General features: G+C 40.9%; 1 protein-coding gene across 1 annotated transcript; it reads left to right on the top strand.

Moving 5' to 3' along the window:
- Positions 1–9,310: 9,310 nt before the first annotated feature.
- RAB4A (RAB4A, member RAS oncogene family) lies at positions 9,311–26,687 on the top strand. Its single transcript, XM_055713886.1, has 8 exons — positions 9,311–9,460; positions 17,538–17,618; positions 18,776–18,890; positions 20,393–20,455; positions 21,665–21,819; positions 22,748–22,843; positions 24,817–24,977; positions 26,304–26,687. Exons 1-7 carry the CDS (start codon positions 9,430–9,432, stop codon positions 24,930–24,932), a joined length of 657 nt encoding a protein of 218 aa, XP_055569861.1. The 5' UTR covers positions 9,311–9,429; the 3' UTR covers positions 24,933–24,977; positions 26,304–26,687.

The raw sequence follows: 26,687 nt of genomic DNA, 5'->3' as shown, positions 1-26,687 counted from the left end.
AAATATGCTGGTTTTATAAGTTTACTAGAATTCCTTTTGGTTAGTCATGAAGACAAGATAATATGAAAATATAGTGATGATTTATATTTTGTAGAAACCATTTGTGGAGCAACAAGATATTAATTGCCTTGACTAAAAGTTAACTAGAAAGGGAGAAATAGAAATAGAGAAAGCAGGGCCTGAACAGCGTATTTAGGAGGAGGGGTCTTCTAAACCCTCCTAAAAGTGACATTTCTAGACTGCCCGTCACAACGCTGCTGCCTGGCTGTACTGGAGTAGCCTAGGTAAACAACTGCTTCGCTGAGAGCAGTAAAGAAAATTACCTCTATATTTCAGTTTTAACATATCCCTGAGGTTTCTCTAATAATTTTTAAATGATGGGCCAGAAATTAAGCTGGCAAAGGCAAAAGGTTAATTGGCTGGGTTTTAATCTGAGGATAATCCAGTGCTATCTTTGTTAATGTCTCCAACAGAGAAAGCTTCGATCTGCCTCTGGACTGCTGAGTGATTTGTGCCCAGAATTTTTTAAGTATCTAAAAATTGTTTATTCAGGCCCAGGGCCTTCTCCCAACAGTATAGACCATGAGCATCATTTGAGTTATCCTCTTAGCAGATCACAACTGGAAGCCCAGGCCCAAGAGCTTAAATCTTGTTACAAGTCTTTTAGTGTAACTGTAGTGTTGACAGGCTGTAGGCGAAGCTCCCAAAATCTCCTTTTACAATATCAGATGGAGTGACATTTTTTTTATTACTAACAAAAATATTCTGAGCACTTGTGCAGGGAAAATGTACCCAAACATGCACAAGGTGCAGAAGCTGAAAGAACACAGTGTAGAGCATCCTGGGCTGTGGAGCTTTCTCCCACGAGAAACAACGGGCTTGCACTATGTACCCTCAGAACATGATGCAGACTGTCTTTTTGAATGTATGCAGCAGAAACCACCGAGAAGATCATTCAAAGTAACCATGCATGGAGTCCCCAAAGGAGGGAGTGAAATCAGTCTTTTTCTGTCTTAATCAATGCGAATCTCCTCGATGTACAAGGTGTTTAAACACTTCTGTAAAAGATATGTTACAAAATATAGAGTTAGGCATGCTGGATCAATTGTACCTCCTGCAGAACTAACTCTCACTGCTGCTTCAGGAAGTAAATCCACTGGATTTATACTTTTATAGGATTTCCATTAAGTCCTGTGCTGTTTACATTGGCTTTATATTAAGGACCTTATGTAGACCTAAATCTGATTTCTGGAACTTAGGGAGGGATTGTGTGTCTCAGCTGTAGTAAAATGTAATCCTGAGCCAAAACTTTGAGCACAGTCAGTGATCTGCAGAGTATGAGCATCACCCCATCAGCTAAGTGGTGTCAGAAAATTATCCTTCCAGAAGAAGCTGACCTACACTGCTCCTGTTATATTTAATTACTTTAATTGACTTTGTCCATCTAGACAATGTTGAAATCAACACATAAGCAGAGCTTTCATGGCTTAATTGACAGAAGCCTGCAAATACATATTTGTATAGCTTTAAAGGATGATGAGTTGTTCCTGTAGAGAATCAATTGCTTCTTTCAGCTGCAGCTAGGATTTTGTTCAGTTCCATTTCTTTTTCACTCTCCAGCACAGAAAACCTCTGCTGTTCTTCTGTTTATACGGAAGAGCATCCTACATTCTCAGGCAACACTTCATCCACTCAGCAAGGTAAGTGCTCAATTTATGCTTTGAGCTCAGCAGGATTTTCTCCTTTTTTTTTTAAGGTCTTTTTTTTCTATTGCCATGGACTGACACTGGCATGACCTTCCATGGAAGACCCCAAGAGCTTTGCTGGCATACACTCCCTGTCCCTTAAAAGGAGAAGCATGTGAGAGCTTCCAAGCTGCCTATTGCAAGACAGCTCATGTATCTGGCAAACGGCCCCTGCGCTCTCGTTCCTCCTTTGCTGAAGGAGAGGTAAACACCTGTGGTCAAGAGTAAAAAAACATTGTTCAGATACATATGTGCTAGCTGTCTGAGGAGGCCACCATGCTGTTAGGAGGTCACTTGCCAGGTTACGGAGGTCAGGTACCAAATATTATGCCTGGCACAGCACCAGTGCCTGTGGAGAGGACCCAACCAGCCTAGGCCCAGTGCCATCCTAACAGATGGACATGTGTGCAAGCATCCAAGTAGATGTAGGCAGGATACCTGGTTTGGGATGCCTAAATAGGCATCTTCTCTGAATTTCTGTGCCCTTCTGACTGAAGGGAGGCACCATCCCTGATCCCAGTCGATACACAGCTGCAGAAAAGCTACAAGCTGAATTCTGGACTCTTAGTCCCACATCTATACTTGCTTCAAGGACATTTACATTGACAGAGTGATCCAAAGGGACCTTAATATGTGAGAGACAGGTTTAGACACGTGCTTTTAACCAGAAGGAGGTGCTGCTAAGTGCATCTGCCCTCAACGCTGAGAAAGGGAATTTGCCCTTCTGGGGCGCTTGTAACGGGCAGAAAGAGACATTGGGACGAGCTGGTTCCTCTGATGTACCCGGCTGTAGGCACTGCTGTAGGTTCAACGCACTTGAAAGACCAAAAGAAACAAAAACATTCAGCTGGCTTTGAAAGAGAAACACAGTGAAGGTCGAGTCTTCTGACAGACTTAAAAATTCTGTAACATCTGCCTCATTTGTCTTCAACTCTCCTCTAACTGGTGATAACAGATCTGTGTGGGTTTTATGTGACAGCAACAGCTAGGAAGCTAGATAAGATCATCAAACACATTTTATATAAGCCATCAATAACAATATTCAGTCACTAGCACTGTAGGCTGGATGGAAATCTATGCCCATTCATTTCAATCAACGTGTCAGTTTAATGATGTAATTTAATAAAAAGAAAAAAAAGAAAAAAAAAGGAGAAAGGAAGGAAGCTTCTTCACAGACCAAAAGTATTTCCAAACTTTTCTTTTTCAAAAAATACTATGGAAAGAACAGCTACAGAGGCAAAACTAGATACAAGGTTATCTACAAGTGAAGGTGAACCAGGCAGGAACACAGCCATGAAAAGTTATGTGCATGGCTAGAGGCAGAATTGCATTTTGGGAACTGAGACTCACTTGCTGCACAGATATTGTTATATTTAAGCACAGATTCTTCCTTCAGACACTGTTGAACATGCCTAGTGCTCCTCTTTGTAGCCCAGGGGAGCTTGCACACCTCATCCACACGGGGCAGCTCAGCCATCTCTGTCCCAGCAGACACAAGGTACATTCCTTGGCTTTTATACCAAAAATATTTTATATAAAAAAGCGACTTTAGACCTTAGATGTTCTGAATTTTATGTGTGTCTGCAAAAAAAATAATTCAAAGTCTGATCCCTCAATAGGTGACCATTTATTAAGATTTTTTTTGTGTGGAATGCTTCAAGAGTATATGATAGCAAGTTGAAAAATGCTAATCTTGCAGCTTTACAGACAGAAATATTCTGTGGTTTCAGAGAAACTTAGCACATATTTAGCAGTGAAAGGCTTAACACTGCATTGCAGACTGGTCTTTTCAGACCATCTTGGCACAGATCACATCTCCAGGCTCATGCAAAGCCACAGCAAGATTTTAGGCCTAGAGACATTGCCTCACACATGGCAGCCTTCTCTTCCCAGGCCTCTTCCAGCTGCTGAGCCACAACAGATGTGCAATCTGCCCTTCTTTGGCCTCTTTATGTGAGAGCTGACCTGTCCCAGCTTTCATGGCTGCATAGTATCACCACGTTTGGGAGAGAGAGCAATATCAGGAAAGCACAACATGCAGTTGCAGATTATTTTAACAACACTGAGGCTGAAAACCACAGCACCTCATGATCAGAGGATTCTTTTGCTGGTCAGGGAGCTCTGAGCATAGCTTGGCACTGCCAGTGTCCCACCAGGTCGCCGTCTAATCACATCTGTACACACAACAAAACAAGCATATTCCAGGAGCTTCACAGTCTGTTTAAACCATTTAACGAAAGCAACTTTCAGAGGCAAGGATGCCACTACAGACTGTATGTTTAAAGGTATGCAGCAGTTCAGAGAGGAAGATAAGCATATTAAAATCTGGCTTTCCTCACCAAACCTGAAAAAAGGTTGCCCATTATAATTCCAATGGCATGATGAACTGCCAGTGGCAGGTCTAGAAGCTGCAAAATAGTATACCATCAGCCAGTTGCACATACCTCCTGGCCGCTGCCAAAAGCAGCTGCAAGCAGAGCCTGCTGTGAGTATGCTGGCAGCAATGGATTCCTGGGGAGGCAGGAAGGCAGGGGACATCCAAGGGACATGGGGCCAGGGGATTCAGTGGTTTCCCCACCAGCCTGATGCCTCATCACTGGCCCTCCTCCACTTGCACAAGAAAGGAAGATGAAGCCAAACCCTCTGGGGTGGGGTTTGACAATTCCTGCTTTTAGGTATCTATAAGTCAGTTTTTTAAGGCCTGCGTTGGGCTCCCTCTGTAACACAGCCAATGAAGAGAAGGTAATCCATTCTGTCCTCAGATGATGACAATCCCTGGGCTGAAGACCTCTCTGGAGATGCCTCTCATTCTGCACTGATACAGACAGTGTCAACCAGTTTGTGTTTGGGCTACACCTGAACAAGGCACATAGGACTGACTATTTCCTTGGGCCAGGGTCCAGCTGCACTGCTACTTGCAGCCCCTACCACAGCAAGGTATTTTGGACAGGTCCCTGGTTGAGCTAGCTGAGAGACAAGGACCTTGGAAGCATGAGATCATGCATCCACCACTTGGCTATCTGTAACATGGGATGTGACAAGACAAATTTCTCCTCAAGCATGCAGCTCATGCATGGACCCAGACAGAGGCACGACTTGCTGAGCCATCCAGGTGAACCATGCAGGCTCACACCGGTGTCCAAGGCCAGCCTTGATTGCTTCCCGGTTCTGCATTCAAAGCAACTGAAGAGGCAGAATTTAATCAAGACTGCTACATTGCATCTTGGAGGATATTAACTTGAGGAACAGGACCCAGATGAGCAAGCTTTTAATTATATGCGAGTTCTCCTGAGCAGGGAGAACCGTTTTGAGCTTGAAATGGGGAACATTCATGTGGCCTCGAGTGTCCCTGAGTAATCTATTAAAAAATCTAGTTCAAGTATGTGGCATTAAAAATATCAAACCCCTCAGCCATTCCCTATTGTTAAAAGTGAAAAAATGCAGCTAATTACATCCCATTAGCACTATTTCACCAATAGAGCAGTTAATCAGTGACACCATGAGGCTAACTTCATAAAACACAGGCGTCACACAAACCTCTCTGTTCTAGACACCATCAACGAGTAATGCACTTTCATAACATGTCCCAAATTTCTGCTGTCTTCATTTTCCTGTGCCTCTCTTGACATGCTGAAATAAGTTTTTAGGCCCCTTCATTCTACATGGTTCTTGCAAAATTAAATCACTGTTTTTGAAAGCTATGGCCTAATCTGATTTGCTTTAAAATATTTTTTTTCCTGTTCTGTGCATTTCTTTGTTAAATACAGGGGTTCTATATACCTTTATGCTAGTGAAAATGCACTAACATGTTCCCCTGGACAAAACACCTAAAAACGTTACATGGGGTTCCACAAGACAAAAAGAGATGGTACTCAGTACCACATCAGGGCAAATTTGTACTTCTGCATTATAGCATGAAGCTATCCTAAAATGAGCTTATCCCAGCTTCTGGTGATTCTTCACGAATACTAAGTTGCACAGTGTGGCGCCTTCTCCCTACTACTGGTGAAGAGAGCATGATAAAAGAAAAAAGCAGATAGCTAGAATACAGCATGCCGGACTCTAGCCATCACTAGCTGTCAGTACAGTAGTGTAACTTGAGGGCTTCATATTTATTCTTGGAAAAAGTCCATCATGGGGCGAGATAAAGGAGTTCAATTACAGCACAAATGTACCTTTGCAGTCACCTTCTTCACCAGCTCCCGTCAGTCTGGGCTAACAGCTGAGGGATGAGCCCACGATTTTAGAAGTATCCAACCCATAAATTTTCATGCATAACTGCAGTTACATTAGTTTGACAACTCTGTTCATAGGTTGAGGGCAGCTTCTGTGGAAGATGGAGATGACAGTGTTCAAATTATGTCAGTTGTTTTCAGATGAAGTCACGTGGTCAATGACCCTGCATACAGGGAGGTCGTGGAAATCTCAGAGGTTTCTCAGAGCATCAATCACCTATCATCATATTTCATTTGGGTTGTTGAAGCCAAATTAATTGCTGCTTCAAATCAAGCTGAAGCCTGCAGCTTCCATATACACGGTTGCTTTCCGTAGTCAGCGCGCACAGAACAGGGAAGTGCGGCTGGATACATTATTCTCCATTTCACCTGAGTCTCTCACATTTGCCACCCAGCCAGAACTCATCGAGAAAACACACAGCAGTGTCAGGCTACAGCAGTGCCTTTCCTGTACGGCCTCGTAGTGCCACCTTCAGACCACAAGAAGATGTACCCTGTCACTCTCCCAAGGAACAGCCCATCCCACCTGTAGCTGCGCTCCCGCTCCAGCCAGAAGCACTCAGCCCACAGCGAAGGTGAATCCAAAAGACGGCCCAACCTCAGATCCAGGCTGAACTTTGTTTCCCTGCAATACGGCAAAGGAAAGCGGAAGGATCTTTTGCAACACTAGGTCATTAAAAGCCGTGTCCGAATCTGCAAGTCCTAAGTCTTCTGTTTTGGAAGAAGAGCTTTCACAGAGTACCCCATCCTGAGTCTGGCTCTGATGAGCTCTTGTGGGTCCTCTGCCATTCCTATTATGGTACACTGGTTAGTAAAAACTAGTGAAAAATGAGATTAGCAGTTTTAGAGAAACCTTAACCTACTGAGCGGCAATTTTACAACCACAACCAATTACAGGCACAATAATTGTGGTGAAACTAATTTGAGAAACAAATGAAGGCATTTAAATGCCTGATCTGCAGACACAATTTGCCATAATATATCTGTTTTTACATGAGCCAGAGGCTTCCAGCAGATGTAAACAACAGAAACTATAAATCAGAAGAAGAAGTAAACATTTGGCTTTTGGGTTTTTTCACCCTCATATTCAAGATGGACACCGATGAGGTCAATTCTAGCTATTTATTTTTTGATTACTCAGAAAGAATTATTTTATTAATCATTAAAGGACCCTATATTCTCAAATTACCGAGGCATCAACATATATTTTCTAACATAGTTCAATCTTTCTTAATTATGTCTGAATTTTACTTTTTGTTCTAATTTCCTCTTCAAAGCACAAATACTGAAACACAACTCCTATATGCTCTCCTGTCTTTGCTTTACCATTCTTCCAACCTCCATCTTCCTCTTCAGTATTACTAATAACTCTTACAGAAAGCTTTACAGTTTTAATGTATTTTATTGGCGTGTGCTTTTAAACTAACTGAGAGTGGTTGGAGGCAGAGGAGTGTGGCATTGGTGCAGTGACATACCTATCAAATATAACCTCCACATAGGGAAGCTCATCTTGCAAGATACACGCAATAAAAAACAAGACCTGACAAGACTGATTTGTCTCTTAAAGTATCGTTTATACAGTGTAAGATGTCTAAATGTCCATGTTCTCTTACTGATATAACATGACATATTTTTAGTAATCTAGTAAAATCTGTCTACTTCCGTGTTAACCAGTCTTAGGGGACTTTTTTCTTAACAGTTTTAGTTTGGTTTTGGGGTGGGTTTTTTTGAGCAAAAATAATCAACATCTATCAGGGTGATGTATTCAGTGAGGTTAGACCAAACTTCTTCAAGGCCCAGCCTAAGCCTCAAAACGTACTGTTCTGGGGGAGAGCTTTCAGCCACAAAGCTCTCGTCTGTGACAAACTGGGATCCATGCGGCTCACGTGAAGACCCCTCAGCTTCCTCCAGCGTTCTGGAGAGCAGATACCCCAGAGAAATGCTCACGTTAAATTTTAGACCTCAATATCCCCTGTGCATCAGGGCTATGATAACTTTGGGAACCTATGTATATAACCTCTAATTACTGTTAAGAGCAGGAACTCGTTAAGTAGTTGGTTCTTTGAAAACTGTAACAAGTTTCTTTGTCTATATGTATCCACAACATCAAGAATAATTGGTAGGTTCTGTGAGGGGTTCTTGGTGCTGGCTCAGTGTCTCACCGATCAGAGATAGGAACTTAAAAGCTGACCGTAAATGGCTGGGCAAGGAGGTGGCTGGGACTGACAGAAGCAGTTTTTCCAACAGCTTGGGAGATGACGGAAAAGCAGAAAGAATGGGAAGTTGCGAGTTAAAAAGCTGGGAATAACAGAAGAGGAATTGTTGAAAGAACTGGCAGAAAGGAGAATGTGGGGGACACGCAGGAGGTATTGTCTGGGGAGGGAAAAGGTAAGACAGGCTGTTGTGAGGGAGCCTTAGTGCCGCTTGCTGCCAGACTAACCAGGATCCCAGGGGAGTTAATAAGACATCAGATGAAGGGTAATATAAATGAGGTGGTGTTACATTCAAAAAGTTCATTCAACAATCTGACTATCTTGGAGGTAAGAAAAGCAACGGTGAAGTCAGGAGCACTGCAAACAGACCCAGATCCCTGTCAGGTTATGTACACCATGTCCCTTAGAGATTGCAGCCTTTGGCTGAAATGCTGGCCCATCGGTGGGGCAGGGGGACAGGTGCTATTTCAAAGAACCTGGGGTAGACATTTTAGAACTAAAGCTGGACAGTGGGATGCAGATTTCAGGAGGAACTGCCCCAGGGACGTTCTACACCAAGGAAAGAATGTGCTCACTAGCAGTAAAGTCAACTGGAATGAGCTCAGATCCAAGACAATTATAACGTGCCAGACCCGAGGGCCCACTCCTCCCGAGGGCAGTCGGGCAGGAGGGCCCTGCTCCCCGCAGCGGCCCCCCAGCGGCTACGCTCCTCAGGCAGAGCTGAGGGGAACTTCTTAACCGCACACACACCATCAGCTGCCGAACGGCGCGGGGTGTTCGGTGAGGGAGGGCTTTGCCAACACCGACACGGCGGGCGCTGCCGCCTCACCTCACGGCCCGGGGTGAGGGGCGGGCGGTCACGTGGGCCGTGCCCGCGCCCCAACGGCTCTGCCCGCCCGCACGTGCGCCGTGCTGTGCCGACGGGCGCCAGCGGGAGGCAGGGGCCGGCCGCGCGCCCGCCGCGCCTGCGCGGAGAGGCGGGGCTCCCCCCGCGACACCCCCTCCCCCCCCCGTGACATCCCCCTCCCCGCGGCGGCGGGGGGCGCGGCGGCGGGGGGCGCGGCGGGCTGGGCGCGCGTGCGCAGCGGGGGCCGCTCTGGCGGGGCTGAGGCGGGCCGGGCCCGGCGGGCCGGTTGCTCGTCCGCTTCCCTGCCGGCCCGCCCGCTCGGCTCTGCCGGTCAGCGCCGTCCCCGGGCGGGGCGGGGCGGGGCAGGGGGGCGGGCTTACCGCTCCGGTATGTCGCAGACTGCCATGTCCGAGACCTACGGTAGGAACCGCGGGCGGGGCGGGCTGGGGGAATCCTCCTCTTCCTCCTCCCCGCCGGGGGAGCGGGTCTGGGCAGTCACCCCCTGAGGAGCGGGGGGGGGGAGGGGGGTGCGGGGGGGCCGGTGTGGCGGGAGGGGGGTGCGGCGGGGCCGGTGTGGCGAGAGGAGCGTGCTGGCAGGCGGCGGCTGCCGGGGGTTTCTCTGCCCCGGGGGGTGTGCTTGTCCTTTTCTTATATATATATATATTTATTGTTATTATTCTTTTGCCTGTGAGTTGCCTGTACTGCAGTGCCCTCCCCCGTGCCCGGAGCGAACGCTTAGTGAGCGTTCAGGATTATCTTCCGCGGTGCGGAGGTGCTGGCTCGAAATTTAAGTGAAATCTGGCCGAGGGAACTTGGGCGGTACTTGTTACAGTCGGGTGGATCCCGAAGGGAAGGCGCAGTGCGTGTCCTCCGGGAGAAGCCGCACGTTTCTTTCGTTGGAGGTGGCATTCCTTTGACGGTCAAGTTAGGATTTCGGGCCTCTTGCCTTAGGTCATCAAAAAAAACTGGTTGTGAGTTAGGCAGAAAGATCAGTGAGTATGTTCGTACGTCCCTGTGCTGGCCTGGATGTTTAACTACTGGTAGTAAAACACCCGAAGGAGTAAGTGGGTGCAGGCACACCCTGGCAGTGATTACACTGGAGCATCAAAGAGCAGTGAGCAGTCTGGAAAAGGTATTGCCGGCTAGGTGGAGGAGATGGGAAGTGACTGAATAGTATTAATTTCTCCTGTTGGTAACTTTGCTTGAAACAGCTCTGCTTGATTCAGTTTGGTTTTTCTCCCCTTTCCTGAACTTACAGTTCTGTAATATTTTGCAGTATAAAGATGTCATCATACGTGTAAATGTAGTCATAGTCCATGTGATAGGTTGTTGGAGAGTAAGATCAGAGCTGAATACTGTGACAAACCCCCGCTGTCATTTTCTAGCTTTGTCTGTTGCAGCATCTTCAGTAGCTATTCAGACTTTAGAGCTGGACTTGCATCCTGTTGCTTTTAGTTAGTCTTGAAAATGAGGAATAGTTTGGATAATTAAAGCAAAATAGGACACAACAACTCAGCTAATGGTGAGGGAGGCTGGGGCGCCCATCAGAAGCTCTTACTAGTAGGCTAACTGACCTGATTGTTTCTGCTGTGTAAGTCAGTTTATTTTCAATGCTCTTGTCATCCGTGCTTAAAGCACTGAACTAAGAGGCAAAATGAGGCAAGAGTGTGGTGCAGCCCTGGAAGTGCAAACGTTAGGGTATTAAGATCCAGCTTCTTTTTTCCGTACTTTCTTGAAACATATAACATTTATATGTAGAAACCAGAGGTGCACTTTGTAGATCTAGATTTGAGTTTAAAGTAATTCTTCATGCTCTGAACTCTTGTGAACAAGAACGGGGATCGGTTTGGCTGTGTTTATAGTAGGATTGGTGGTCTCTCTTAAGCAGAGGGGTTGGTAGACAACCAGAGATGATAGAATTTTCAGTGGTGTTCCTCTTTTGATGCTGTAACAGTAAGCAAGCTAAATAGATTATTATATCTTGAACAAGTACACTTCAACAATTTTTGCATCATTCCAGTGATGCAAAATAGTGATTGTAAGCCCACTGTAGCTGTTGATACTTTCTGATTGTTTTGGTATCCTAAGATAATTAAAATTGGAGAGTTTGCAGTTGTGGGTTGTTCCTTTTGTTTGTTTCATTCTGGTTTGGTGTATTTCTCTTTCGAGTTTCAATGTTTCTTCTGTTCTTACACAAGCTACAAAAATTCTGAGCTAGAATACTTGAGAGTTCCAAGTTTTAGAGTAGATAGAAGAATAAAAACTAAGTTATAATGTTTAACAATGGCTATACCATCACTGACTAACAGTAATCAATATCTAATTTTGCAGTGTCCTGTCCATATATGTAGCAGCCCAATTGACATTCAAAGTAAACAGTATGATGTGATAAAATCATGGATCTTCCGTGCTTGATGAACTCTCTGGGATTTAGAGTGCTCGCTGTCCTAACGGTGTTTCTGACCAGCTGTTACAGGGATCATCAAGGACGGTAGAAGTATTAGGGGAGTTTCCCACTGGTGGCTGAGGTCAGTTGTTGCTGTATCGCCTCAGTGCTGGAATCCCTGTATCTTCTGCCCTTGTAGATGCTTATTCATGAGTTGGATTTTTCATCTTATCACCTGGATTATGAGCCGTTCTGATTACGTAACCTCAAGCTTTTCATCCTGTATGGATAGGCTCAGGAAAGCGGTTGGTGGTTTGTCTGACTTTTATATGACTTTAATTTTGCTGTGATGTTTCACCTTCTTTTCCCTTTGAAAGGAGGGGATTTTTTTCTGATATTTTTCTCAATCCAAGAGAACCTTTCCTCTGGTCTGCCCTTTCTGCCTATCCACTTAATTATCCACCTCAGTTAATTTACATGTCTCTTCCTGTTGGGTCTTTTTTTCCTGCCTGAGTTCTTTTCTCTGTGTCAGATTGTCTGCTTTGATTGTCTGTTTTTCCCAAGTCTTTTTGTCCCTTACTGTGATTCTTGTCTCTTCCTGCTTCAAATCAGCTTCTGTAGCCTCTCACTAAATTCTTTGTTCGCAATCCATATTTTCTCTCCTGTGGATCTGTTTCATCAGTTGTATATCTTCTGCTCTTAACTTTCCGATCTGTTTATCGCTTTCCTATGTGATCAATTCATTTCACTTATAAAGTGCCAAAACAAACCGATCATGAATTAAAAAAAAAATCCGTGAATTAGAGACTGAGTTTAGAAAGACTGTTTTACTGCTGCTTTTGGGAGAGGAAGGTCATTCTTTAAAAAGTTACCTGGTAACATTGGAAACAAATCTCTTATTCATAGGAAAATCATTTTAACTCAAATTTTCTGATATGCAGTGGCCTCTCTATGGACAGGTGCTGTATAACAACACATGGATGCTTTCTGCTTCCAGTTGCAAAATGCTATCAGTTTTATGTTATGGGAAATACAGACTGACATAAAAGTAGCTTACCCTTATAGGTAAATGCAAAGCAACCTTTGGATTTTAAATGGTAGAAGGATAGAAGAAAGGTGGTAGTACCTTTAGGTAAACATGATAAGTAAGATTCCAGTCAAATCTCTTCAGTCCTTACTTCCCTCTATTTTTTCCACCAGTATCTACTACTCACAGTCTGGTCACATTGGTTTATTAATCTCTGTTGTTGTCAGAGAATGTGTAGTCTTTCTGTCCATTTAAAAGTACTCCTTTTTGGTCTGGACAACTTGATTCATCCTTTTCTCCCCGTCTCACCCCCCTTAACTGATGGTCTCTGCATTTATCACCCTGGCCTTTGGTTTATTTCAAATCTGATTTTATTGCTTAGAGGGCATAGCTCTTTTGCTTGTCAGATGTTCCCTCTTTCAAGCATTCATTATGCAAATTGGAATAGAGCCAGGCTTATCTGTTCTACCTGTTTATCTTGCTAACTCTTATTGCTAGAGAAAGGAGTAAGCTGGGGGAACAGGTCCTCTTGTCTCTTATTTAGAGGCAGCGTATGCCAGTAGGAATGTTTCAGAGCACTTTTCCCTTTTGCAGACTTGTGCAAAATAGAAAATGTGAAACTATTAGAAGACTTCTTCATGGCGTGAATTAGTTTCCAAAGGGTCAGCATTAATGAATGTAAGTTCTACTCATCAAGGAGTTAGAAGACAAAACAAACTGAGATTGAGGATATAATTCGGGGGTTTTTCCCCTTCTGTATTAGCAAGCATATAAGAAAAAATACAGTACAGAGTACATTTTAAAGACTAAGCTGTAGTAGCTCAGAAGCTGTTCTGTTATTCCTTCTGCTGGAATAAACTTCGGTCAAAGGAGGAGGTTGCATGTCCGGGGGTGGTTTCCACATCAGCCATCTGTTTTTGCTGGTACTTGAGTCAAAGCCCACGATTGTCTCCTCCTTTCCCCTCGGCTCCCCACCCCATCCCACCCACGTGTGGTTTAGCAGCTGATGCATCTTTGGGATGGAGCCACAGTTTTACTCCTTTTCACCTATGCTAGAAAACGAGTTTTGTTCCCTGTACCCCCTACCCAGTTTGGGATCAGGTGATGCATGTAGCTCACAGAGGGGAGTAAGTTGATTATTTACATTGTCTTATTTGCTTAAACAGCCATGCTATCCTATTTTTCATCTCTCTATGCTTTCTCTAGGACATGTCTTGTAACCCTTTTTCCTTTTGGCACAGAGTTCAGTTTTCATCCCAGGTCTTTCCTGTATAATGACGATCATCTTTACAGGCAAAGTACTTGAGCTTTTCTAGACCTTTTCAGTAGCCAGTGTGGTAGCAAGCATTTGTAACATCTGAATGATGTTGCTTTTCAGCTTTTCCGTGAAGAAGGATCAACAGGATTCAAAAGAAAAACTTCTCTAGGGTGACAGCCTTGGCAGCTAACTGGAATGTTGGAGCTCAGAGCTGCTTTGTCAATCACACAAAAAAAGGCCAAAGAAAAAAAAAAAAAACTATGAAATTAAGTGACTTGACTTCTATGGGAAGAGGAGAAGAGGACACCAAAAAGAAAAACTACAGCAATTAAGCAGTAGTGAAGCACTAGAATATGAGTTGCATTTGGTGAAATTGCAAAGAATGAATATATAAAAGTTTTTCCCAAGTGTGAGTGCACAGTGATGTTACAGCTGGGCTAAAAGAAGCTGCCCAATCTCAGCAGGTTTCTGCATTACCTAACTGTGCTAAACTTTTAGATACATCTGCAGAGTTCAAAGAGAAGATATTTCATGTCCTAAATAAAAAGTTATAAAAATGTAATTGATGTGCTTCCCTTTATCATACAGTATGACATTATAAGAAAGAAATTTCAGAATAACAAAATGAAGAATGTTCTCCCTGTTCTTACCTGGTATTACCTTACTTATTAATATGCTAGGCTGTGAACTTCAAAATTTGTTAAATATGGATATTTGTGACTTTTGGTATTGGCAAATCCCTTTGGTTTTTTGTCCTTCCTTGCAGTTGATTAAATGTGCAAGGTATTCCATATTTCCTGAAATGTGTTATCCAGTCCTTGTGGATAAACCGTTAACTTAAGTCCAGAAGCCTTTTGCTGTTTTGAACTATTAATATAAAATTGGAGTGTAAACTGATGGAAGCACTGTTACATTTGTGAATGTGACTTTTAAAGTGTCATTTAGTCTACCTGTGTTTGGAAACATTGCTGCCGCCTTTGGTGCAGAAAGATTTTTATTTTTGAATGATAAGATTTTGATATGAAAGTAAGAGAAATGTGTTTTAGTCTACCATACAGTAAACAAGTGAATTGTAACTGCAGCTTCAGGTTTCACCTTAGAACACCCGTTTGCTATTTTGCCAGAGGGAAATAATGGGGTTTTGTCTACTAAGTGTATTGAATGGGCATTTAAGTGATTTATTTGTAAGAAAGATTCCCTTTTAAAGTTGTCTGGCAAATAGAATCTTGATAGGAATTGAGAGTCTATTATAAAGTGCTGCTAGAATGTGCTCTCAGTTTAAAGACACGAATATAAAATCCCTAAATAGCACTCTTGCTTTCAGAGCGAAATATAAAGCAACTCCACTTAAAACACCTCAGGAAAACTACGTTGCTGTTGTGAAGCTGTTCTGGATCTGTCCCTGACAGTGACACCGTTGTCTCAGTTTCTCGCTGGCCTCCAGCCTGTCTGCACAGAACAGAGCAGTGTGTTAGATTTGCTGTTCATCATGGGTTTGGGGTTGCACAAGTACAGCGTCATGAACTGTGTTTAACAACCAGCACTCACAGTTACAGAGCACATTAGCACAGGAATACAGTTTTGGTTTTCTTCTTTTCCTGGTTTAGTTTGGAAGTAGCTGTTACACTACGGTCAATAACCTTCCTTTGAAAAAAGGAAGGTAGATGTCATTTTTGTAGTTGTTTTTAACAAGAAAGTCTAACAAACAGCATTCACTGGCTACAGAGGAGAACCAGTTTTAACTGGATTTTAGATTTACTTTTTGAAAAACTGCAGAGACCAAAACCAGATTATTTCCATTGTGACTATGTCTCAGAACATCTTGCTTTTTGAGGAACTCTCTGAAAGTGGTAAAAACAGTGAGATTACACCCACCCACAGAAGTTTAAATATGCAAAAAGGTACACAAGACAGCTAACTAGTGATACTGGGTCCATTAAAAGAGAAACTTGGCTTGCTTTCAGAGATGAATTCTTTCTTAACCTAACATTTTGGGGCTATTGGTGATATCTGCATTTCATACTAACAGTGAAGGTTTGGTAAACGAAGCATTCTCAGCTTCAGCACCTTTTGCAGTTGAGATGACATGAAGGGCCCTTCTTCACAGAAGATAACATACAAAATTTTCACAACCTGAAGCAAAATCCTTTTTGTAACTTATTTTTTCCGTCCAGAAAGCATGAGCAGCTGAGTGGGGGTGTGAAGAATGTGTTTGGAACAGAATGTCTTGAGCATCTAAATGGTCATATTTGTGAGCACGAAACAGCAGTCTCTTTCTGAGAAGGGTAGAATACAGAATCTATACCAAACCTGTTAAAACACTTGAGACAAGAAAAATCATGCAAAGGTAAAATGTAAAAAAGCAAAAATCCTTAGTAAAAACTACCTCACTTTAAATATGAATGAAATTTGGAAGACAGGTGAAGACAAAAAAGGATGGTGGACATTCCCAGGGCTCATAGGCCTCTGTTTTCCTCGTTGATTTCGTCAGTGGGAGTTTTGTTACCATATGAGAAACTTGCTTATTGATTTTACCATTGCTAGAGGGTGTTTATGAAGTACCGTAACAAATAACAATTCCTGCATGAAATGATATGAGCAGGTAGATTTGTGTGCATGTTAATTCAATTTGCAAAACTAGACTCAAACAAGCTTCCAATAGCGATGTATCAGTGCTTTGACTTGCTTAGCATAGTCTATTTTATATTTTTTTTCTGCCATCCCTGGGACAATATCTATGTAACCCATCTGACAGCTCTGAACACTGGTAATGAAATTCATGTTAAGTTTTTATTTTTGTTGATATTGCAAACCTAATCCTTTTCATCGCATGCTTACCTGATGTCTTCTGGAGACCTGCTATGTTTATAAGAAAAACTGTGCAATAAAGTTGTAAAGGTGACTGTAAAGAAAACTGCTGGTGGTAGAAAAATACATAGTGGATCCTGGGTGAACTGTAAAGGTTGCCTAGTTTGCTATATGTTAGGGGAAGGAATTGTAAACCTTCTAATCACAGTTTATCAGTGTATATGTTTGAGAGGGGTAAGACAAGGAAGCTTTCTTCAGTCTTTAGCCAAACTGAAAGCAGATCTGAGAAGGTAGTATTAAAGCATTATATGTAGCGGTTGAAATAATACAAATGGACCATAAATCTTGAATACATGTATTACTAATGCACGCTGATGTAAATGGCTCATAAATGGGTAAAGTACCAGAAGTATCTGTATCTTCATTTACCCTGCGGAGGAAATGTGAAAGCAGGCATTCCAGAATAAAAATTACTTCTTGCCTGTAAATTCTGTAGAAAAATATTGTAGGTGTTCTAGCTTTACAAGTATTAAACCAGAGTTTTAAGCAGTTAATATAGAGAAGTTCAAATCAATGTGAATAAAAATTTTTAAAAATATTTAGAAGTACCAAAACATACAGATTTAAAGAAACAACATCGTTATATAGGATGTTTGTACTGACTGTAGTTAATGCCTTACATACCTTTAAAACAGGTTACTGGAATACAAGTCAGCTATTACCTGTAATTCAGCGTATTTTAACTTAATTCAGATTCAGCCATTTCCATCTCTTCTTGTCATTCTTGTATCTCCATAAAGAGATAGCATTCTTAGCTCTTACTTTGTAACATCGCTATTGAATGCACTGGTTTATTCTTCAGTTTTATTGTTATTTTGTTGATTTTGTCATCTGTTCCCTTCTCTTTGAAATAACAGCTACTAGAGAATAGCTAGCTTGTGTACTTGGTCTTGTGGAAAAAAAATGTGAGTGCATACTAAAATTCAGCAGTTTCTTTTTTTTGTCTTTCAATCTTCAGATTTCCTGTTTAAGTTCTTGGTCATAGGAAATGCTGGCACTGGAAAATCCTGTTTACTGCACCAATTTATTGAAAAGAAATGTAAGTATATGTGAGCACAGTAGGAGTCTCCATTGCTTTGTACCACAGATGAAGGCTCTCCTTCATGGGTGTTTATTCTTTGTATGGAAGTTCCCCTAATTCTCTTACTTGTTTAGATGGGGATTTTGACTGAGAAATGTGTCCAGAACCATACTGTAAATCTTTGTTGCTCACTGTTTGCCCTCCAATCAAAAGCCTGATATTGAGCACTATTCTTTATTATTCTTAAATAAATATAACAGGATGTTGATGAAAATACAGACTTACTTTTAGTGAGAGTTGTGTCTTGCAACTGTAAGCTTTCCTAGGTATAGAGACTTGAATCTTTTAGAAAAAATACCGAACAGATGAAAGAGAAGTTGAATTGTTTGGTTCTGTTTAGAACCTGTAGTCTCTTTCTAAATAGACATTCAGTGTTCTTTGATAAGGACTGTGCTCTATGATAAGTACTGGCAGAGACTCAATTGTAAATTTAGAGATAAACAGATGATATAAAAGAAAATTTCATGCTGGGTAGTGCACTTAGCATCATGATTAAACAAAAATAATACGCGTTTAGAAGCCTTCTTACCTTGCTCAACCAAATGTTAATTCACCTTATCTCTCAAGGAATAATTTTATGTGTAAACACTAAGGAACATGGCATGTTTCTAGGATTGAGCTTGAACTGTGTCCTTGCTTCTAGTAAGGGCAGTTGTCTGTTGCTGATAATCTGTGATATCAACAGTGTACATAGAGCAAGTATCTTAACTTTGCGCTTTAAAGAAGTAGCTCTTGCTTATTCGTGTCTTTTTGTGCTCTGCTTTTCCATGAATTTAAATTTTAAATTGCACACAATTGGTAAAAAAGTGTACAAATGTTGTCTTGCTATTTATTAATGTGAACGGGGAATGAGTTGATTAAGGCAAGTGTTTCTAGTAGTAATTTTGAATTGAATAAGCTGTTCAAAAACTGTAAGTTTTCAAAATAAATAATTCAAAAATTTATTTCTGCATGGTGGCAGCAGACATGAGTGGCACTGAATATGATGATTCAGGAAACAGTTTGTAAGTTGAACACTGGGGAGTTTCAATTGCACTTAAATTGGACTATGTGAAAACTAGTTATTCACTCTATATAGTCTCCAAATAAGTCTTGTTTTTATTTCTTTTTTGTAGTCAAAGATGACTCAAATCATACTATAGGAGTGGAATTTGGTTCAAAGATCATAAATGTTGGTGGCAAGTATGTAAAATTGCAGATATGGGATACAGCCGGACAAGAGAGATTCAGGTACACTTTTCAGTCCTTGTATTAAGTGTTGTTAAATTGTTCCTGTGGGTGTTGGGTATTATCCCTGCGTTTAAGTAGGCATAGTTTCTTGGTCAGTGGAATTGTTAGTCTGCTTTCATATTACTAACTAGGTCAGGTCTTACAACTTGGACATAGTGACAGAGATCCACTGATTCCAGTAAAGCAGCGCTGCCTTGCAGGATTGCAGATTCTGCTCTTTCTTTCATTGGGTATTTTCTGTGATAGTTAAGGTGTACGCGTAGAATATATGGCTAAAAGTTTGTTCCCTAGCCAGACTCAGAATAGTTTTTTAACTAAATGTGTGTGCTTAACGCTGTTTAGAAGACCTTCTGTTGGTTGGAATAAATAAATGCGAGGAGGTTGTATGTAAACTGTTCAAAATCTGCATGAGAGCAATTTTGTAGTATAATACTATTTTATTAAAGGGGGGAAACAATCAGTTGTCAAGTTCACTTGGCTAAATACACTTCTAGAAAGACCAAGATCTCTTGATTTTCTTAAAGAAAAAGCAATGTATTTGTCAGCTTAGAACCACCTATGTATTTTTAGTGCTGTATTTTAACTGTGTCATACATCTGAGGCATAGATCAAACTCAGTAAATATCTAATGTATTCCTGAGTATATTCACCATCAAATAGCACATAATTTTTAAAATATTTTTAGGGGGTGGGGTGTGGAGGGGAGGTTTCTTTGGTTTGGGGTGGGGAGGCAGCGGTTAACAAAGGTGAGTATGGTGGTAGAAGTCTGAGTAATAGGCAGCAAGCCAAGTAAATCTTCTATTAGGCAAGCGCTTTGGAGAATCCATGACCACGTAAAGCTGGGCGGTAGTCTCCGTTAATGAGACCTCTTCAGTGTGTTGGCCAGATACCCTGAGGTTCTGAGGAGCTTGGAGGCTGTGTACTTTCAGAGGCTTGTGCAAATTCTGCTCATTCAAGTTCAAATTGTTCACAGATGTGCAAGTCTTTTTTTCTGTTGCTTTTTATAATTTGCCTAATTCTTTTCTTTTCAAGGCTGATCACACCTCTATGTACTTAGCAGGTGGTTTTTTTTCTGCGTCCTCTGCCTTTTGAAGGATGCTTTGCTTTGGTTTGCTTGCCTCCTTTTCAACTTAAGGAGTCTTAAATTGTTCCATTACAGCTAATTTGCTCATTCTTTTCTCACTGTTGAGATTTCAAACATAAATTACTTATGTGGGTTTCATGCCACAGAAACCACCATCAGCTCCCAGTTCTGTATCAGGCCATACAGTATGATACGAACTTTGAGAATCCCTGTACAGCTGTATTTAGTGAAAGTGCTTTGTCAGAAGTCTAGTTGTAAATAATCTGCTGCTGCACAGCTGATAATGTTGTCTTAAAAACACATTTTATTTTAATTATGTAAATGATAATTCTGGTTCATAATATAGATTGCATTATATTAATACAGATTTGAAACAATGAAAATGTTATAGAAATGTATATTTGTAATTCCATTTCAGGTCTGTAACAAGGAGTTACTATAGAGGAGCTGCAGGTGCTTTGCTTGTCTACGATATAACCAGGTGAGAAAGCTAGCAACTCTTTTGCTTATAGACTACCAGATACAGTTAATGCATAGTGATTCCTCCCCAAGTACATAATTCTCTAAAGGAGAATGGGCAGGAAGAAAAGAAAATAAGTACAAAAAGTACTTCTGGTTTAGTGCATATTTAAATTGTAGAACTTGCTTATATGAGATATTGTGAATGTCGTAAACGTAAATGGTCTCAAAGGGTTAGACAAATGCATGGGAGTTGGCCCACCAGCAGCTGGTCTAATCGTGGTGGACTCCATACAACCACTTGCAACAGAAACTAAGAGCAGACTTTAGCCACTTCTAACGAAGGTGGTACACCCCTATTTGTGGAAACAGCTTATTAGTATGCTGATATAACAGGTCATCCTCTGGAAAAGCTAGCCCTACCTATGCATTCCTTAACCGTAGCCCAAAATTCTGTTCATCTCTGCATCTTTTTAGTATTTTAATATTATAGGCAGCCAATAGACTACCTTACCATTACACATTTCTGCTTTTTTTCCTGGCCACCATTGACTGATACTTGCCAATCAGTTTTGTGTTGGTCAATGGTGATTTGCTAGTTCTGTTGCTTTTTGTCTCATGAGCGGACTGTTCTCCTCTGAGCAGTCTCTGAAATCTGTGTTTTGTGCTTAAGGTCAGTTGGACTCACCTGGCAGTCTTGCTGCTTGCAGGCTTTATCTGTGACCACCAGTGCAATGGCTAATGGTGTGTGCTGGGTATCTGCCTGTGATATTACTGGTCTTGACACAAATGTGAACATTCAGAAATACAATTCTACACAAGCATAGTAAATTCTTACAATCCCACCTGAAACTTAAGTATCAGTTGCATTTCACATTAAACAATAACTCATTCTGTTATCCCAAAATTTCCTGCACAAAAGGCTGAAGCTAGATTAGTGCTTAAAATTTTAGTTTTTTACATTAACAGGTTATGTTATAATTGTGTGTATTTATTTATCGTTGTTGATTTAATTTTGCTTTTTAAAAACTTTAAGTTTTTAAATAGTTTCATGAAGGAACTTGATACTCTTCCCAGTTCATAGCTGGCATAATGAGATCGTAGGTGACTTGCCTGACTAGCAGCAGTTTGTTGTTTGCCACAAATACAAATTTGCCTTTTGAGTTTTAGTACAGTGATCTGTTCACAAGAAACAAATGTGTTCTAATAAAGGATGTAATTTTCTACATAGCCGGGAAACCTACAATGCGCTTACAAATTGGTTGACGGATGCAAGAATGTTAGCAAGTCAAAATATTGTGATAATACTGTGTGGAAACAAAAAGGATCTTGATGCAGATCGTGAAGTTACCTTTTTAGAAGCATCCCGGTTTGCACAAGAAAATGGTAAGTAGTACAAAATCCTCATGTAGCATTCAAAGGTGCTTAATACTTAAAATAATTTAAATTTTTGTGCAGTTTGGGAGTACTTTGCCCACAGTACTTTGTCAAGTATCTATAGAAAGGAGAATTCTGTCAGTATGTGAGGCACAGAGAGAGGATAGTGCCTGCAGTGAAAACTACATGTACTGTTTTAAGTCTCATTGTTAGTGATTCTTACAGTCGCAGCTGCTACTGAAAGAATACCTTCTGTGTGGAGATCTGTTCCCTAGGAAATGTTAATACAACTTCAGGTGTTGCCTTGCCTCCAAAGGGCTGAGCACAATTTCCTAGTTTTCAGCATCTTACAGATTCTATGGATCATAGACAAGGTTGGATGGGCTGTGCTGCAGTTGGAACCAATGAGTTTTACTTATGGGGAACTGAGTTCAGTGCATGGCGTGAGTCCAGAGGACCATTACCTGTTCTATTTATTAATAGTATTCAGAATTTTCAGTCTGAGGACACATTTCTGTGGGAGCTAAAACCAATCTCAGTCTGAGCTTCTGTGCTGCAGTCCTGCCGTCAGTAAAACCTGATTTTTACTTTTATAAATCAACTACAGATAAAATTTTCTACCAACTGTGGCTACTGGCTGTCCTTTTGCATATAACTTTCTATTAGTGGGAAACTATGATGTTCTTTGTCTTCATGTGCTATTTTGCAGTGCAGCCCTGGTTATTATCTTTGGATTCCAACCTTCTAGGATTAATATATAAATTTCAGAGGAAGTTTTTTGTGGTTTTGCTATCAAAAGCAGATTTTTCTGGACCATACTATTTGACAATAGTTCTCCTTAAGAAAATTTTGACTGTTCCTAGCTTTCTTGCTTTGAATTACTATGTCAGATACTCCAGACTTGTTTTGAGATTGTTTTTTCTGGTGTCAAATGCAGAGCTGATGTTCTTGGAAACAAGTGCATTAACAGGGGAAAATGTTGAAGAGGCCTTTGTACAGTGTGCAAGAAAAATACTCAATAAAATTGAATCAGGTAAATTGAGATTTATATTCTTTTTTTTTTTTTCCCTGAAAACTAAAAGTACATGTGGAAAGATCGCCATTCAAAGTTCTCGAATAGAATTAACCCTAAGAACCAAAATGTCATTGCAGTAAAATAACCCATCTGCTTTATAGCTGCTTCCTGTATGTTTTAATAGGAATGGATGTCTAAGTCAGATCTGTATACCTAAAAAGGGGAGAGAGTGAATTACAGATATTTTTACAGTGTTTACCTTAACAGTCAGTTCTGAGTGTAGGCTGTGCATTTTGTGGGTTGCTATGTCCCTACAAATATCAAGCCTGACGTGAGACAGTTTTAGCAATGCGGAATAAAAACCTCTTATCAGGGCAGACTTTTAATTCTGCTTCTCATATATAGCAGGAAATAGACTGAAGGGAACTTCAACAGTAATACTGAAAATTTCAGGGATGTTTCCTAGCAACTGTGTTTCTCTGAAGTGACCTTCCTACCTCTGAGTTGAAACCATTTTGACTTTTGCAGATCAAGAAATATACGAAACCTTCTCAGCACAAGTGGGCAGGTTTCTACTGGAGACAGGCTCCTAAGCGTTAGGTGTCATTACAGCTAATTTGCATTCCAGTTTTCCTCTCTTAGCTTCTAGCTGTTTGATATCTTCAAAGTTTTAAGTATTGGCCATGTTGGAAAGTCTGTCTCAGAGTAATTGTTTATTTTGAATGCCAAACACAAATTTTTCGATTATAAGAATATGGTATTTTCGTATGAATTTCCTGATCAATGCACCAAATCAATGCCAAACAGCAGCTTTCATTTTAAACAAACAAACAAAAAAAACCAAACCAAAAAGCAAAGTATAGCTCGTTTTTCATGATACTGATGTAAAGAGGCATTACCGCAACAGAAGTAAGTCCTGTTTTCTGTGAGCTGCTCCTGTTGTCTTTGTGCCAGCACACATACATTGACTCATGGAAAAAGTGGGACTGGAAAGAACCTATGGAGGTCTCTGGTGTAGCCTCCTCTTTAAAGCATGTTCAGGTTCAAAGTGAGAGCAAGTTGCCAGGGTCTTATCAGGGCACATTTTGAGATGTTGGAGGAACAGAGATTCCACAGCCCATCTGAGCAACATGTTCCGGCACTAAGCGGTTGCTGCTATCTACCTAGTCAGTCCCCAGCCTGTACCAGTGCTTGGGCTTGTTCCATCACAGTTGCAGAGCTCTGCATTTGTAGCTGCTGAATTTCATGATATTCCTGCTGGCCTCTGGCTCAGCCAAGGCCTTTTCTTAATGGCAGCCCAACCCTTGACCTATCAGCTGGTCCCCTTAACATGGTGTCATTTGCTAACTTACAGAGGGCTCACATGTGCACAGTGAACCTGAGTAAGTGATCTGAATTATTCAGAGGGATTCTTTGTTTTGGTTGTTTGGGTTTTTTTTGTGGGGGCTTTTTTTCCAGCCTAAATGTTTCTAATCTTGGCCAGTAAAACCTACAGCCGTAAGAACACTTCTGAAGACACGGGGTATGGCAGAAATGGGTACCAGAAGCAGGGAATCATTTCCTCTGGGGGAGTGCTTTATGGAATCCTGCTGTCAGATTGATCCATTTTTGTTTGGCTCAGTATCTACAATATTACTATCTTTGCATATTAGTCTCTGAAAGCAGGTGTATTTTAACAGCATTCACAGAAAACATTTTGGACATTTCCTTTGTTAGAAGTAGTTAGTGCAAATACATTTCTTGTTGCAGCCTAACTCAGAGACAAATTGCTTTGTCATTATGACTAAGGGCACACGGTTGAAATTACAGAATAAAATGGTACAGGTTTGGAATTGCCTGAAAGTAAACAGAATTGTGGTAGATCTCTCCATAACTAGAGCAGAATATTTACTCCATTTAAAACTGCATTTTTTATCTAATGTTGTCAGTTACATCAAAATGTATTGTTTGCACATGATCCATCCTCTTGTGACCATTTTGTTTCTCATCAGGAGAACTGGATCCAGAAAGAATGGGCTCAGGTATTCAGTATGGAGATGCTGCCTTGAGACAGCTGAGGTCACCACGTAGAGCACAAGCACAAAGTGCTCAAGAATGTGGGTGTTAAAGAAACAAAACACAAAAGCCCAAATACTTCCTTTAGATATGGAAGGTAAGGTTACAAAAATCTCAGGGTGTTGGATAAATTACTGTATTTCATAAATGTGCTGTATTGAGAGCTTGGCTTTTTCACAGTTAGCCTGTAAAGGAACATAGAATCTAGTGAAATAATGCACAGTAGAATGGATGGGGTTTTTTATACTTTTTTTTCTTCTACCGTCTGCCCACTAAAGCAAGACTACTGCTCTTAATGAAGTATTTCTAGATCTTTGCTTCCTCTGAGTAATGCTGTGGAAAACATCTTAAAATTCTGCATTCCTGAAATGCGTTATAGCCCTAATAGTTCCCTAATGCACTGTAGGGAAGGTGAATCATTTGTGTTGTATCGTGGACAAATATTACTAGAAATGAGAATTCACAAAATGTATGGTGCAGTGTCTTGTCCAAAGCTATTATATAGTCTTTTCTGAAAATACGAAGTTTAAAAGCTAAGACTTGAGAACTACAAATAATACTGGATTTAAAACCTCTACTGACTTTTTTTTCCTACCTAAAAGAAGTCTGAGGTAGTTTTGATTCCTTTCTGCTATGAGCAGAATTGTGAACAAGAGAATAGTAGTATTTGCTGCTTAGGCAGTGTTGTCATCTTAACAAAGCTCTTCTAGGGCTGTTGCATCCTGTGGAAAGGGTGTGCAGTCTTCTAAAAGTCTTCCAAAGACATTCTTCAGAGAAAGTGAGGAACAGATTTTTCCCTTTAGCAGTGGTAGGGGAAGAGATGTAAGTCATGTAACCTACTTCTAAATACAGCTTGGTGGTTAGTCTTTCTTATAAACAGTTGTCCTTAAGACACTTCTCTGTTCATGGATTTTACTACTTGCAGTATGTAAGTGGCTCCTGGGGCAGTCCTTTCTCCCTGTGTAGTTAATTATTCTGATATAATTAATCCTTATTCCTCTAATACAAGAACTGTGATACCAAATTAAACAAGTACCACAGACACAGTTATTGCATCATTTTTACTGTATTAAATTTTCTTATCAGTTTGAGCAGTGCACACCAGCAGAAGCTTTACAGAATGTTAAATAAGGCGGCATACAATTCTACATTCTCATATTTTGTTCTGTATTTCAGGAGCTTGGCTCCCAATTAAAGCTCAGAATTTTAAATAATGGATAGGAATCCTTAAACTGCTTTCCTCCTTTATTTTCCTCTTATAAAATATCATCCTTCAACTAAGAGACTGCTGGAAAAGCACATTAATTTAGTTCAGCTTTGGTCTGGCTCCACAGGAGTGAATATTTACTGATCTTACTTCAGGAGCTGAGTTTCCAGATTGATCTGATGTAGATAATTGATGGTGGTCTTGTGTGTTTTACAGCTGTCCTTGCAAATGGTGTTTGAAGAAACAGAAAAGCTTGAAGGCTATGCAGTTCTTAAAAACACTTTTCCGCTATCTACAAACAGAACAGACCACTGCTGACAGAAAGGTGTTCCATGTGGTGTGGGGCAGGAATGTTCACATGACACAAAAGTCTGCAAAGTGAACTTGATAATTTGGTGGACAATATTAAGACATACCTGTATGTAAACATTTTCCATTACCTATTTTTGTTCTTTCACCTCTAGTTTAAAGCATTGCTATATACTGTAAATAATGTAACAGTAAATTTACAAAGCATGGTATACTTACGTATGCTGATAGTGTTGCACTACAAGCAGTTTAATATTTTATTTTTTTATCATATAAACAAATTTAACTGAG

The sequence above is a fragment of the Falco cherrug genome, chromosome 6 (assembly GCF_023634085.1).
Source record: "Falco cherrug isolate bFalChe1 chromosome 6, bFalChe1.pri, whole genome shotgun sequence".
Lineage (NCBI taxonomy): Eukaryota > Metazoa > Chordata > Aves > Falconiformes > Falconidae > Falco > Falco cherrug.
This window is presented reverse-complemented; position numbering and strand designations above follow the sequence as displayed.